General features: G+C 34.9%; 1 protein-coding gene across 25 annotated transcripts in view; it reads right to left on the minus strand.

Moving 5' to 3' along the window:
• Window positions 1-853: 853 nt before the first annotated feature.
• Window positions 854-15,041, minus strand: part of LOC141380945 (cyclic nucleotide-gated channel beta-1) — a 48,428-nt gene continuing 34,240 nt past the window's right edge. For 19 of the 25 annotated variants that reach the window (XR_015526387.1, XR_015526386.1, XR_015526397.1 and 16 more), the window contains 12 exons: window positions 14,930-14,980; window positions 14,727-14,813; window positions 14,578-14,642; window positions 14,377-14,499; window positions 11,849-11,990; window positions 11,604-11,763; window positions 11,394-11,491; window positions 9,308-9,391; window positions 9,101-9,219; window positions 6,554-6,700; window positions 6,221-6,413; window positions 854-4,116 (listed from right to left, as the gene is read on the minus strand). Coding sequence is in view for 2 of the 25 variants with exons in the window: in XM_087312051.1 (XP_087168177.1) it covers window positions 3,949-4,116; window positions 6,221-6,413; window positions 6,554-6,700; window positions 9,101-9,219; window positions 9,308-9,391; window positions 11,394-11,491; window positions 11,604-11,763; window positions 11,849-11,990; window positions 14,377-14,499; window positions 14,578-14,642; window positions 14,727-14,813; window positions 14,930-14,980 (1,437 nt within the window). In the remaining 23 variants the exon portion in view is untranslated. Of the gene's footprint in view, window positions 4,117-6,220; window positions 6,414-6,553; window positions 6,701-9,100; window positions 9,220-9,307; window positions 9,392-11,393; window positions 11,492-11,603; window positions 11,764-11,848; window positions 11,991-14,376; window positions 14,500-14,577; window positions 14,643-14,726; window positions 14,814-14,929; window positions 14,981-15,041 lie in introns of those variants that run through there. The other 6 variants (XR_015526394.1, XR_015526392.1, XR_015526390.1 and 3 more) reach the window with 3 other exon arrangements.

The following is a 15,041-nucleotide window of genomic DNA, read 5'->3' on the forward strand; positions in this document are numbered from 1 at the left end:
AAATATTACACATATGGCTAATCAAGAGTATTTGTGAACTTGATTTTGTTTGTGAATTTATTGTATTTCATTTTACACTGACAAGATAAAGGGTTCACTTATATGCAATATATGCAGTAGGGAGGGACACCTCAGCCACTGAGGGCAGAGGGGCAGTGGCTCTAGCCACCGAATTGGCCCTGCCTGGAATTGCTTTTTGCCTTCTCTCCTGCACAAACACATACTGTAGTAAAATCTTAAGTTTACTACAGCATATACGTAATGCATATCAGCTAACTACAGTTAGTACAGTATACTGTAGCATTCGTCAACAGAAGGTAGTAAATACTATAATATATACAATATAAGGTCGTATGTTTCAAAAACACTGTAGAATTAACTATGAATTACTACAGTATTTTAATGCATCACAGTTTAAATTTCTTAAATTTCTGGTTGACATGAATTAACCTATGAAGTAGAAATCAAAACAGTAAAATGTGAAACTTGATTAATTTCAAAATAAAAGCGAACACCCTTATTTATAAAACAAAATACATCCATTCATTCATTCCTTCATTTTCTTTTCGGCCTTTATCACTTAGAGGTCGCCACGGCAGAATGAAGCACCATCATATCCAGCACATGTTTTACACAACGGATGCCCCTCCAGCTGCAACCCATCACCGGGAAACACCCATAAAAACTTAAAACAAAAGAAAAAAGCATAAATGTGTGCTAACATTTTTACAATGCTCTTATGTTGAGGTGACATATGCGTTTATGTCATGAGATGAAAGAATTATTGTATATAAAAAAGAAACTTTTAAAAGAAGAGTAAAGATTTGGACGTGTTGTACAATGAGGCTTCAAAGACGCACAAATATACAACAATTTATTTTAATTCTAATACACAATAGACTGCTTCCATGTCAAAAAAAATAACCTACAGTGCCACTATATACAGTAATTCAATTATTTACACAGTAGTCACTCAGGCCATAAACATTGCAGCGCTTTAAAATGGAAAAAAAACACTAAACATTCTGCAACAGCAATATAATACAAGATATTTCACAATCAAACTGTTTCAGAGTTTAACATACATTTACAAAAACGAATTATACTAAAAAATAAATAAAACATACATGCTGTACATATTGTCTAGCTGCTGTAGCCCTAAGTATATATTCTCTTTTACTATACATATGATTGTCAACAAGTCTAACTTCCCAGTGTTTGCTGCAGCCTTACACATCAAGGAAGCTCAAATGATCAGATATTATTTATAATAAAAAAGAGGCCATTTACATTTACAACTCATCTCCTATTGGTCTTAAAAAAAAGCTTTTAACCATTTAACTTAATGTTGTTAATGGCAGGAAACCCGTTACACGTCGTAAATAAAGAAAATACATTTTTTGCCTACAACTACATCAGGAAGAGATGCTTATCTGACTTTTTGATACTCTAATTAAGAGCAGACGGATGTTTAACAGAGAATCTAATAACCAGATAGCAATGCAGTTTATGACATTCAAATAAAATGCCTTATGGTGTAGCTGTGCATATCATTTTGTTGAATATAGAGTCTTTCAAAGTATACTTCATTTGATGGAGTGTACAAGCACATCTGCACCCTAACATGCACACTAAAAAGATTCAGTCTCATCCAGCCCGATCTCATGAGGAAACCTAACTAATTTATCAGAAAAGTGGCTAATTTATACAAAATGTAGGATTTTAAAAGTCACCGTGTTCCCAAACCCCACGCCTCAAGATGGTACAAATCAATACAAATTAGCCACTAAATCATAGTTACGAATTGCAATGAGATTGCATTGCCTCATCTACTATCTCTGCCTTTTCTCTCCAAAAATTATAACAACAAAAACTCTTCATAGCGCACTTTTATATTTAAAAACTGAAGTATAATTTGGGCTTTAGAGATTAAGTGTTTCAAACAAAGCCAAAGTAATCACATTTTTTAAGGGAGAGTTCACCCAAAAAAATAAAAAATACAGTTAACTGACTACACTTAAACAGCAAACCTGCCAACACTCCTGTTTTTCCCGGGAATCTCCCGTAATTCACATCCATCTCCAACCACCCTCCCATTTTATTGAAACTCCTGTTGAAACTCCTGGTATTTGTTTGGTGAATATTCAATCCTTAAACAGTTTTTGACCTCAACCCAGCAACATACGTTACAATCCAGTTGCCTGTTGATTTGAGCATCCAGTAGGTGTTAGATGAGGGTTTTTAACAGAGGCTTCACATGCAGTGACACATGCATAAGTGTGCACACAGATACGTGGTGACGACAGTGAGGATGCAGTTTTTGCCAAAATGGTTCTTACCTGTGATTGTTCAAGATGCGGATACTACACTCATGCACACGCCAAGAACTATTACAGCTAATAATATTATAAACGATGTTCAATTTATTGCTTCATAAGACATCATGTTCATTTCTAATCGCAAAAACAGGTGTTTATGACTTGCATTATATGAACAAATAAGGTCCATGAATTCAGTTAAAAATCTTCTTTAATGTTCTCCTCAAAAGAAAAAGTCACCTACATCTTGTATTGAAGAGAGTAGATTAACTGAAATTGAACTTTTGGGTGAACTATCCCTTTACGTGAACCGTCAGGGGCACTATGATATGAGATATGTGTGGTCATATGCTACAGAAATGCTACAAACTGATAAAAATCTGGGTTTTAAGGAAGTGAACGGTGCTTTACAGTGTTCAGGGTTTATTAAGGCACATATATCTCTTGGATAGGAGGAGCAAAGAGAGGTAAACCTGAAGATTTCAGTTCATTTTTTATTTACAAACATGATGTTTTTCTGTAGTGATGTATGTTATTTGTACTGTATAGATGACCTTTTCTTTTAATCACTATGGTATACTAGAATTGACATTGGAAAAATGCTAGAAGCACCCAACACTCCACGTAGAGAAATACAATGGAGATTAAAATTAGAGAACAACCTACAATTTCCTAAATTTTGATTTTAGTCCTGCTGATGTTATCCAAACAGGCGAAAGAGCAGATTTTGAGCATAGTTCATAAGTTACATATAGTATACTTAGGCCATGGTCAGCTAAAATTCTTGATTGTGATTGGCTGAAAGATGTGCAATAAAATCATCTAACACACAGCTAGTTCCAGTCACACTTTTGAAAAATGTGCTACCTTAAAACATTAGTAGTAAGCATAGCAACACATTGACAGCCTGGGTCTTTATTCTTCTGTGTAATCTGGAGCATTACCAACGTGTGCTTCACGGGGAGCCAATGGGGATTCATCAAACCTGCCAATATGCTTAAAATATTTGCAAAATAATAGCTAACACATGAGCTATTAGATATGCCTGTGTCATTTACATGTGTTTCGAAAAAATGAAAGATTTTTGTTGAAGTGTCTTAGTTATTTTGTAACAAACTCTTTTAAAAGTATAGTATAGCACAGTGTTTCCCAGCCATGTTCCTGAAGGATGACCAGCTCTGCACATTTTCCATGTTTCCTAAACCAAACACACCTGATTCAGATCATCAGCTTATTAGTAGAGATTGAAAGGTGTAACAGACAAAGAAGACAGCCAACACATGCTGTGTCGGTGGTCATCCAAGAATGTGGTTGAGAAACACTGGTATAGCACAACTTAAAGTCCTCCAAAACAAAGACATTACATTATTTCTATCAAGTGTTTGCAAATTGTTCGGTAATTTTCACCTCCAGTGCATGAAAATTGTTTGGATGCTTATTACTATATTGATTAGTTTACTACACTGAAACTGTGCAGGTTTAGGTGAGAAAACTGTTGAATGCATTCCTGAGATGTTTTTGTGACTGTACCTGACCCCTTGACCCGACTATGAACAACACTGTCTTCCTGCTGATATTTCTGGTGTCTTAGCTGCCTGGGATATTTCATTACAGATAGATTATATGTTTTCTATTTGATCTGGTCCTCTTCAGCGAATATGCTGGCGTCTGCAGTGCCGGTGGGGGTGGTGGGGATTTGCATGGAGCTGTCTGATATCTGAGACAGGGAGTCTGCGTCTTGATCTGAATGAGGTTCATGGACTGGTGAGTTGGGCGCCGCAGAAGAAGAGATGGAGCGCTACATGAACAAGAGAAGTGAATGACATACGTGATTACATTTTATTACATACTTTTCATTTATTATAATACTATATTTTATTGTTATATACACTACTGTTCAAAAGTTTGGGGTCATTTTTTTTCATGTTTTTTAGGAATATTCTGTTCATCAAGGCAGCATTTATTAAATGTAATTTTTTTAAAAATTGTTAAATATTTATTAAAATTTTAAATAACTGCTTTCTAATTGTATGTAGTTTCAAATGAAATTATTACTCCAGTCATTACTGCTTTTATTGCCATATTATTACATATTATTACCATTAATAATAATGTGAATATTAATAATAATTAATTATTATTGATTATTAATAATAATAATGCCTCACAGCAAGAAGGTCGCTAGTTCGAGCCTGGGCTGGGTAAGTTGGCGTTTCTGTGTAGAGTTTGCATGTTCTCCCCGTTTTCGTGTGGGTTTCCTCCGGGTGCTCCGGTTTCCCCCACAAGTCCAAAGACATGTGGTACAGGTGAATTGGGTGAGCTAAACTGTCCGTAGTGTATGAGTGTGTATGGATGTTTCCCAGTGAAGGATTGTGGCTGGAAGGGCATCCGCTGCATAAAACAGATGCTGGATAAGTTGCCGACACCAGATTAATAAATAGACTAAGCCGAAAAGACAATGAATGAATAATTAATATTACAGTGATTTCTGAAGGATCATGTGACTCTAAAGACTGGAGTAATGAAGCTGAAAATTCATCTTTAAAATTACTGAAAAAAATGATTAAATTAAGTTATAAACTACTTTTGAACAGTTATTTTTTATTTTATAGTGCAATAATTTGTACTGTATTTTTGATAAAATAAATGCAGCCTTGGTGAGCAGGACAAACTTATTTTATAAGATTTAAAACTGCTGAACCCAAAACGTTTTACCAGTAGTGTATGTTATTTTAATATAATATTATTCATATGTTTATACAAACAATAATACAAACAATAATACGAAAACAAACTTCTGAAAAATTATAACTAAATACTATTTAAATAACTATTACATCTACGTATTTGTATATTCTATGTATGAAATCAAATTCGTTCAAAATATAGTAATCAAATTTGATTTACAGTGTATATAGTAATAATTAGTGCAATCAAATTGAATAATTTCTACCTTATGATTTTGAAAAATTTCTGTACATTATTATAATTATATTTATTTATATATAATGAATTATATAAACAAAATTTATATTCACACACAATAATACAGTACAGTATGTACTCATTTATAAACAGTACTTATATCTATGTATACATAAAACAATACATTTACAGTAGATTTACATTTACAGTGATCCCTCGATTTAACAGGGTTCACAATTCGCAGTCTCATGGATTTTGTTTGTGTAATTTGACCATATTTTACATTCTTTTTTTCTATAGCACATTGTGTTTTGCGTCCTGATTGGCTTTAGGGCACTGTCAATCAATCTCCTGTATAGTACAGAATGCGTTTAGCTAGCCAAATTGACCCAAATCTACGATCGCTAGCAGTGTGACTCTGAAGTGCTGTACTGAATGTTTGCAAGTTTTCTCTCCACAATGTAGACAAAACGTTCTGCACCGTCAAAGACACCTGCTGTAGCACCCAAAAGGCAAAGGAAGAGGCTAACCATCGCACAAAATGTTGAACTTCAGGACATGCTAAAGGAAGGTAGATGTAACCTAATAAATAAATAAATATCAAATGGAAGATCAAATGGTTTTGACCTTTGATTTCATTTAATACTGGATTTATTTTTCTACAAAAGTTTGAACTTTGAGTGTGTTTAAACAGAGGAGAACAGTGTTAAAATGTTAATGCCTGTCTGAGAAAAGCGAATAAAATGTATAGTGAGGGGTTTTACAGCCTTAAATCATCTATAATAATTGTAAAAAAAAAAAAAGCTTACTATTTTACGGATTTCGCCTATTGCGGGTTATTTTTTGAACGTAACTCCTGCGACAAACAAGGGACCACTTTATATATATTAAATATTATTTAAAAAATGCAGAAAATAAACATGAATTAATGTATGTTCTCATAATTAATTAACAATATGAAGATACAAGGAATGCACCTGCAGCGAGACACTTGATCTGTTGGCCCTGTCCTTCAGTTTGGTCCATGTTCCTCTTATTCCTGATTTCTCCGTCATCTCCAGCGCTGCTTTTAACAGCTTGGGCGTCTCGGCACGAGGAGGAATAATTGGGACGGGCTCCTTCTCTTCACCCTTCTTCTCAGCAGGCTTTTTATCCTTCATCAGCATTTTCCTTCAGGGCAAACAGCAGGTCACACGTCATTTGAACAAAAGCTATGGCTGGAAATTACCTAGTGAAATAACGCTGGAAAAAACACATAAAAAGGGGAAATCTTTATGGCTTATGCTTTTCCCTCCAACAGCTGCACTCACTTTGCTTTCTTGCGGAGCAGTTTCTGGGACTCCGGATAGTGAACCATGATCTCATTCAGGTCCTTTTTGGTTAAGATGAAGAGGTTAGCAAAGCCTCGAGCTACAACGTTAGCGGTTCGTCTGTTCCCTCCACCCACAGCAAGCAAGCTTCATTTGGGGAAATAAACACAGGAGTTTATGTTTGACAGTCAGTGATCTACAGATTCCTCCACTAATACTGGCACCCTTGGTAAATACAAGAAAAGGTGGTGTAATGTTTTGATCTTTTGGTTAAAAAGAGTGGAGTGGAAAATAGAGGCCTTTTTTTCCTGAAGCGCATTCAAACAATGTGAGGTGATGATGGTGACGTCAGATTGTAGAGACTTTCTGACAATTTACCAATGGTAATTCTTGGAGATATTTTGGCCACTGAAACAATCCTTCTTAAGTCTTGTGCACACCAGGACGTTTATCGCTTATACTTATTACTAGCGTTTTTTGAGATGTCTTTTGAAATTCATGTTATCAAAATCATCTTTGTTATCAGATTGTAAATTTGGAGACTTTGACAACAATCAAACTTCTGCAGTCCTCCAGCTGTGATTATTGGAGATTTTGGGGCCACTCAAACGCTCCTCCTAAAGCCTCATGCACAACAGGAAGTTTAATGAATCACTTATCAAAAGCTTTTTTTTTCTAAATATGTTTTCGACATTTATGTGGACGTGCAAAATCACTCCCTGGCATTAGATGGAGCTTCAAGTCAGCATGAAACAGAAATTAACAATGTCCAGTTGAAGTCAGAATTATTAGCCCCCCTACAACCTCCTCCACCCTTGCATTAAATAATACATTTATATTGTAAAAAATATATATATATTACATACAGTTAGTCAGAATTAATAGCCCGCCTTTGAATTTTCTGTTCTTTTTTAAATATTTCTCAAATTATGTTTAACAGAGCAAGGAAATTTTCACAGTATGTCTGATAATATTTTTTCTTCAGGAGAAAGTCTTATTTTTTAGTTTGGCTAGAATAAGAGCAGTTTTTAATTTTTTAAAAATCATTTTAAGGTCAAAATTATTTGCTCCTTTAAGCTATATATTTTTTCGTTTGTCAACAGAACAAACCATCGTTATACAATAACTTGCCTAATTACCCTAACCTGCCTAGCTAACCTAATTATCCTAGTTAAGCCTTTAAATGTCACTTTAAGTTGTATAGAAGTGTCTTGAAAAATATCTAGTCAAATACTATTTACTGTCATCATGGCAAAGATAAAATAAATCAGTTATTAGAAATGAGTTATTAAAACTATTATGTTTAGAAATGTGTTAAAAAATACTTTTCTATGTTAAACAGAAATTGGGGAAAAATAAACTGGGGGGCTAATAATTCTGACTTCAACTATATGTCTATTTGAAATGGTCTTTGAAATAAGGAAAAAACGTAGGGCGGTGCATGATTTTGGACACTTTGGACAACGCTTGACCAAAACTTAAGACCTCGTAAAAACGCAATAAATACTTTTTAATACCTTTTAAGGGCCTTCATTTTCTCATAATTGATTTATCAGCTTTTAATACTTTTTTTTTTTACTTTTACACCAAGTGATTGTCGCTTGGCATTTTTTGTATTTTTTACTTGACATTTGGAGAAATGCCCAACCTTTCAGGCATTGTCAATTACTCTGAACGCTTTCTCCATCCCGCTTTTAATCCCATAATGCACTGGAAAATAATAAATTGAATGAAATACAACCTGAAATCTCAAACAGAGTTTTAAGACATTTAAGACTAGATTTGATCAGATGATTTTTACCATATGTTGTATTGGACATACAAGAATAAGATGAAGGTGAAGACCCAACTCAGACCCCAAAACACATTCTACTGGACTGTCCTGCATTTAATGTTTTCAGAAGACTTTTTTTAATGAAATAATCTCTTTTAAGGATATTTTTAGCAAAGTGACACCAGGAAAAAGTTGAGAATTTGTATCATGTTATAACGTTAAAAATCTTTAATTTATTTTATTAATTTAATGTATGTATTCATTTGTTTGTTGTTTTTAATTGTATATTCATTATTGAAATGTTCTTTCCATGCCAATAGCCTTGGTTGCCGACGTGGCATTAAATAAAAAAATACATTACAGTACATTCAATCCCAAATTGCACAGTGTGTGCATTTATAACTGAAAACACTGCCCAATATGATAGTGGAAATGCCTAAATGTTGGTGATATGTACCAGCAATTGTCCCGGTTTGCACCGCTATAGTGATGTTTAAACAGTTTCCTGTTCGGTATATTAAACAAAAGTCAAATATCAGTGGAATATAACAAAAAAATATTTTCTCACATGAATTCATAAGGTCGCCAATAATTGTCACAAATATATTTAACAAAGAACACAATTGTTTTCAATTCTTTTAAGTATAATTGTTAATATTTTGAGCAAAAAACAGTTAATAATAAAATATTTTTTCACAGCCTTCTTTGCTAAAATATACCAATATCAGTGGAGAGCACTGTATGACGAGTGAACCAAGTCCAGACATCCTCACCTGACCTCTCCAAACACTGCTCCTGCTTTCAGGGTCACAAATACCGTCTTTCCATCCGGACCGCCGACTACCTGCACCTCGCCGGCCTTTATGATGTACATCTCACGACCCACTTCATCCTGCAACATCATGAAAGGTTAAAGTGAGAGATTTACAGTTTGTCTATTCCTTTACTGCTTCAGTACACTGCATATTTATGCTTCTTGCCTTCTTGCAGACATAATCTCCAGGAAGATACACCACTGATTTGAGCCTCTTCAACATGTCGAAGATCATCTGTCTGTCGCAGCCCTGAAAACACACAATAAAAAAGAGATAACGATGAAGACGGCAGTGGCAAATTGGCAGGTTAAAGAGTTACGTGTTCTCTTTGTATAAGAAAAAAATAGTTGTATACAATTACAGCAGGGGTAAACCACAATAGAACATTCTATAATTCTTTGATTTTTAAAATGTGTCATTTGTGTTGTGGCATACATTTTTGCACAATTTAGTTTGATACATAAAAAGTATGAGTTTTTATTATGTATTATTTGTACAAAAAAGCAATATGTAATAATTTATTTAGATACAAATGAATTATTTTATGCAGAATTATATATGGTTTATATTTACCTAACAATATAATTCATTATTTATTGTAATATTTTATGTAACATTTGTAAGATATTATTCATTCATTTTCTTTTCGGCTTAGTCACTTATTACTCAGGGGTCGCCACAGCGGTATGAACCACCAACTTATCCAGCATATGTTTTACGCTGTAAAATATTGTGGGTTTTTTTTTTTATTATTTGTTTTCATTATAATTTTCTGCAGATTGTTTGGCCATAAAGCTGGATTTTTTTTTACATATACCTACCCTTTAATACTTAAGATTTTACACTAGTGAACAGATTTTAACAGCTTGCATTTGCACAAACCTTTTTTATATAAATACTTCATTACTGGCCTGTTTAGACAGCGATGTACTAAATATTTTACATATTTTTGACATTTTTCCTAATCAACGGTTTTGTATATGTACCAGGTACAAAGCAGGTATGGAACACAGTAGTATTTCACTTGCTATGTATTCATTTCCCATGTATTTCACTTATAGAATTACACAAAATGTTTATTAATTATACCTTATGTGTTTATCATTGCGCCTTCTCCTTTAAATTTCTAAGGAAGCTTAGATTTTAATTTCCTGTTTTGCTTCCACATCTTCCCTATTTGCACTGATTGCAGTATGGTTTCTGCTAAACTCCTATTAATCTTATATCTTCTCAACTCTAAAAAGTTACTTTAAAAGTATTTTTTTATTTTTTTATGTTTATTTTTTCATATCATTTTATATATATTTCATTATTATTATTATTTCAAATTTAAAGGACAGTGGAGGTTACAGACAGGAAAGTATTGGGAGCAGAGAGAAAGGAAGGGTTGGCAAAGGACCTCAAGCTGGGAATCGAACTCAGGTCGCAGTGAGCAACACGGTGCTATATGTCGGCGCACTTAACCACTATGCTATTGGTGCTGACATATTTTATTTTTTTTATGTTCTGTTTTTAATTGCATGCATTGCACTTTTCCTTTTACAGAAAAGCTAAAAGAGCGAAGACACACTGTAAAATCTGTGCTTTGTGTTATCAGGTATGTTTTGTCACTCATTTTTAGCTTGATCTTGTTCGAGTTCCCCTTGTTCCTGTCACCCCGTTTTCCACTAATTGCACATGGGAGAGAAAAGCTTAAAGGGCAAAGACACACTGTAAAATTGGTGCTTTGTGTTATAAGAATAAAAAGCCAAAACGTCACGACTGATATCCGTCTGGTAATTAAGAAAAAAAAAACAACAACGATAAGATTACAAATAGATGACAACATTGTCAAAATTCCACCTGTCTATGTGGATTATATTTAAGAAACTTTTTTTCCACATCAAACCAGTAGGTTTACATTCATATATTCATTTTCCATCATTTATTTATCGGCGGTCGCCACAGTGGAATGAACCGAAAACCATTCCAGCATATGTTTTATGCAGCAGATGCCCTTCCTGCCACAACCCAGTACTGAGAAGCACCCATACACACTCACATTCCCACATACACTCGGATGCTACAGCCCACACGAAACCCACACAAACACGGGGAGAACATGCAAACTCCACACAGAAATGTCAACTGGTCCAGCTGGGACCCGAACCAGCGACCTTCTTGCTGTGAGGCAACAATGCTAACCACTAAGCCACTATGCTGCCCTAGTTACTTACATAGTTTTGTTTATTTTTTTACTTTTAGCGCTTACCTGAAAGAGCGGCACTTTACTGATAATGGAGTAGCTGACATCAACTGCAATATCCAGCTTCATCTTGTCAGGTAGTTGATCTAGTAGTTCTTGTTCATCTAAGTAATAACACAAAAGGTCAAAATTCATCATCATTTGATAAAGGTTTTATGCATTAATGTCTTTTGTAAATTTATGTTGCGGTCTGTCCCACTGCCACTGACGTCTTACCCAGCATGCCTTGGGACTGCCATGTGTAGCTGTACCAGGTTTTCACCCTCTTCTGCACATCTTTAGGGATACGGTAAGAGGCCATATACTTCACTGTATTATCAACACAGGCACGATAGTTTGTCTGCGCCGCAGTGGCTGCGCCTACGACATCTCTCATCTGAAACAATACAAGCCTAAGTCAGTCATATAGAAAGAAACTCATCTGTAGATCCTTAATAATGCCCTCATTATAATGGCCTTACCTGACCAATCATGATGGAGAACACAAACACTCCACTGAAATAATTGATGAGCTGAAACACCAACTCAAAAAGTGTGGTGGGTCCTGCCAGGCCCCCGATGGTCAGCAGAGCCCTCACAGCAAAGTAGTAACAGCGAATGTAACTAGAAATTCACAAAGCAAACAGAAGAAATTGTTTGTTTCTAAACAGAATTTTAGTTTTAAAAGTTACTATTTTTAAATTATTGCATTAAAAGATAAAACGGTTTTGTTCTCCTTGTTTATTTTCCCCTGAAATGCAATTACTGCCCTCATTTGTTTCCAGTGTTCAGTTCCTATGTCCGATGTTCCTTTTAGGGGCTTTGACACCAGAAGTACTTTTTCATAGTTCCTAGAACTAGTGGTGGAATTTTTTATTTTTATTTTGGTGCTTTCACATTGCAGGAACTAAAGTCACTCTTACCTCAGCATAGGGTATATTACAGCAAATAGAATTTACAAAAAGATGTATAAAAGGTGTAGGCTGTCAAGCATGCATGCAGAAGTTTTTATCGGTGGGCACACTAGAGATGTCACGATACTGGAAATCGGTACTAATCGATACTGTTTAAAAAACGTTCATTTTCCGCTAACATTTGAGCGCTGCTGAGCACATTCTTAAACAGCGCTGATTTGCCATTGTGTTTACGTGCTCAACAGAAATTACTTTAAAAGCGTTGTGAATGTCATCAGTTCACCAAACTCACTGCTGTTTACTGAGTGTAATCAGAGGTACAGGTACACTGGAATGCTTTAAAGTCATGTCGAACAGCTGGTTTGTCTATAAGCTGACATACGAGCGATCTGCTGATGAATGGCAGCTTTAAAATGCTTTAGTGTCCTTGTATCTGTGGTTAAACTCAGTAAACAGCGGTGAGTTCAGTGAACTGATGACCTTCACGAGCAATCAAAGTAGTTTTTTTTGAGCACGTGAACACAACGGCAAATCAGCGCTGTTTAGGAATGTACTCATTAGCGCTCAAATGTTGCGGATGTTTTTAAAACTTTTGGCCTAAAATAATATGGTTGGTTTTGAAGATATTTGGAAGGCTTGTGAATATTAATGAGATCTACTCTAAAGCTTAAGCAGCTTAAGTCAGTGACTGATGGAATGTGATGCACTATGAAAAATTAGTGCAAATGATCACATTTCAGTTGTTAAAAAGTATTTTAACAAATTGAGAAGGCTCCTTGTTAAAAGGCAATATTTTTAACTGAAATAGTAGACATTTATTTTGGCTAGAAGGAGAGATTGAGCTATCTTTATGCCACAAGAGTTACCAAGTTTACTCCTAATTTGTGTTGTGAATAAAATATATGCTAAATTATAATTGATAAAATGAGCCTACGGAGCTGTCTTTAGAGATGTATTTTGTGGCTTTAACATATCTGAACACAGAGGCAGGAATTAACATCAACCTCATATCAACCCTATGGAGTTTATTGGCCTTATTTCACTCCAGAAAAATCACAGGAAGAGCTGAGAGATATGACACAATGCATAAACGTGCATTATTGCAGTTTATGTGTTTGTTGCCTCATTACAAACATACATGGCAAAATTCACAATATATCCATTAAACTAACATAAGACACACTAAAACAAGGGTCACTAAACTTGCCCCTGGAGGGTCAGTGTCCTGCAGAGTTTAGCTAGCAATTAACAAGCTAATCAGGCAGGTGTGTTGAGGAAAGTAGGAGAGCTAAACTCTTCAGAAACACCTTCCCCCAGGACCAAGATTGATGACCCCTGCATTAAACAGACCTTATTTATCTTTGGGGTGGCATTGAATAAATACAAAATCTGTATATCCAGCATTTTGCATTGAGCTGTGAAAATTCCATGGTCATGCAAGACTGCCTGCTTCATAAAACTGCTCCTTTAATCTTTTTTAAAGCCTGTCCAGTTTTCATAATAAGAGTCCAACATACATAGTAAGTATAATACAAGTTCAGATAAATTTGAAAATAAGAGGAAAATTAACAGTGTTTTAGTGGCCAACACTGCCTGTGGCCTGCATACTAATTATCCTGTTATTCTGATTGGCCAGTTTTTCAACTGGATTTTACACTCACAGTATTTGCATGAGGATGAAGAAACAATGGTGTTTGAGGCTCATGGTATGTCATTTCCATGTACTTGACTCTTATTATTCACCTAGAAATTATCTTGATTTTCAATATATGGCACCTTTAATATATTAACTGAGCAAATCACATCAGAGGTTTTTAGTTTTTGATTGTAAAACTTTTTAATGATAACTTTAGGTTAATGATAACTTTGAAGTGAACCTCAGAAAACAGCAAAAAATAAACAATGACCTTCCTTTTTGCTCATACTTCTTATATACTTTGTATACAAGTTATAATCTTGCAGTTTTGAGTTTGTTTTGCACTTCTGATGGGAAAAAACCGAATGACAAGAAAGTTGCACATTTTAAAATAAGAAAAATAAAAATACATCAATAGTGATTTGACACTGAAAGTCAACACCACAACACATTCACCTACCTATTACCTGCCCCATCATAGGTCCATTCTGAAATACCCAGACCTTCGTATGAAGAGCCCCAGTAATAAAGACAGGCATTGCAGTGGACGGCAAACAGCAGGTAAGTGGTTGTTCGAATGACTCTGATAAAACAAAACCAGAAATATGCAACAATGTCTACAAAGTTATAAAATACAAAGTTTCAATGTCTATAAACTAACCTGTAAATGTAAGGATTGGTCAAGATAGCTTCCAGACGCTTGTTGAACTCAAAGAAAGCCATGAACTGTAGAAAAGAAGGACACATTTAACAGCATTTCTCATGGACAGATATTCCTTAAGCAAGTTAGATGATAGAAAATCAGCTTGCCTTCAGGATTCTGGGTAAGCGGAGGAGCGGATTAATCCCTGTTTTGAAGTAGAGAAGCTCCAGAGGAAGTAGACTGAGCACATCCAGCTGCGACACAGGAAATGAGATCCTATTTAGACTACATGTGTTCAGCACCTCAAAAAAAAAGTCTGAATAATATTGATATAATAAAACAACAATAACCTTCATAAATGTATCTTTACCTTAAAACGTGCTGTTTTGATGTAATTAGCTCTCATCAATTTCTTGTCGCTCTAAAAACAAATATTCCACAAAAGATTGGGTGAACAAAGTAATTGTTTTATTTTAAATATT

This window comes from Danio rerio, chromosome 25 (assembly GCF_052040795.2).
Source record: "Danio rerio strain M-AB ecotype USA chromosome 25, GRCz13ab, whole genome shotgun sequence".
Classification (NCBI taxonomy): domain Eukaryota; kingdom Metazoa; phylum Chordata; class Actinopteri; order Cypriniformes; family Danionidae; genus Danio; species Danio rerio.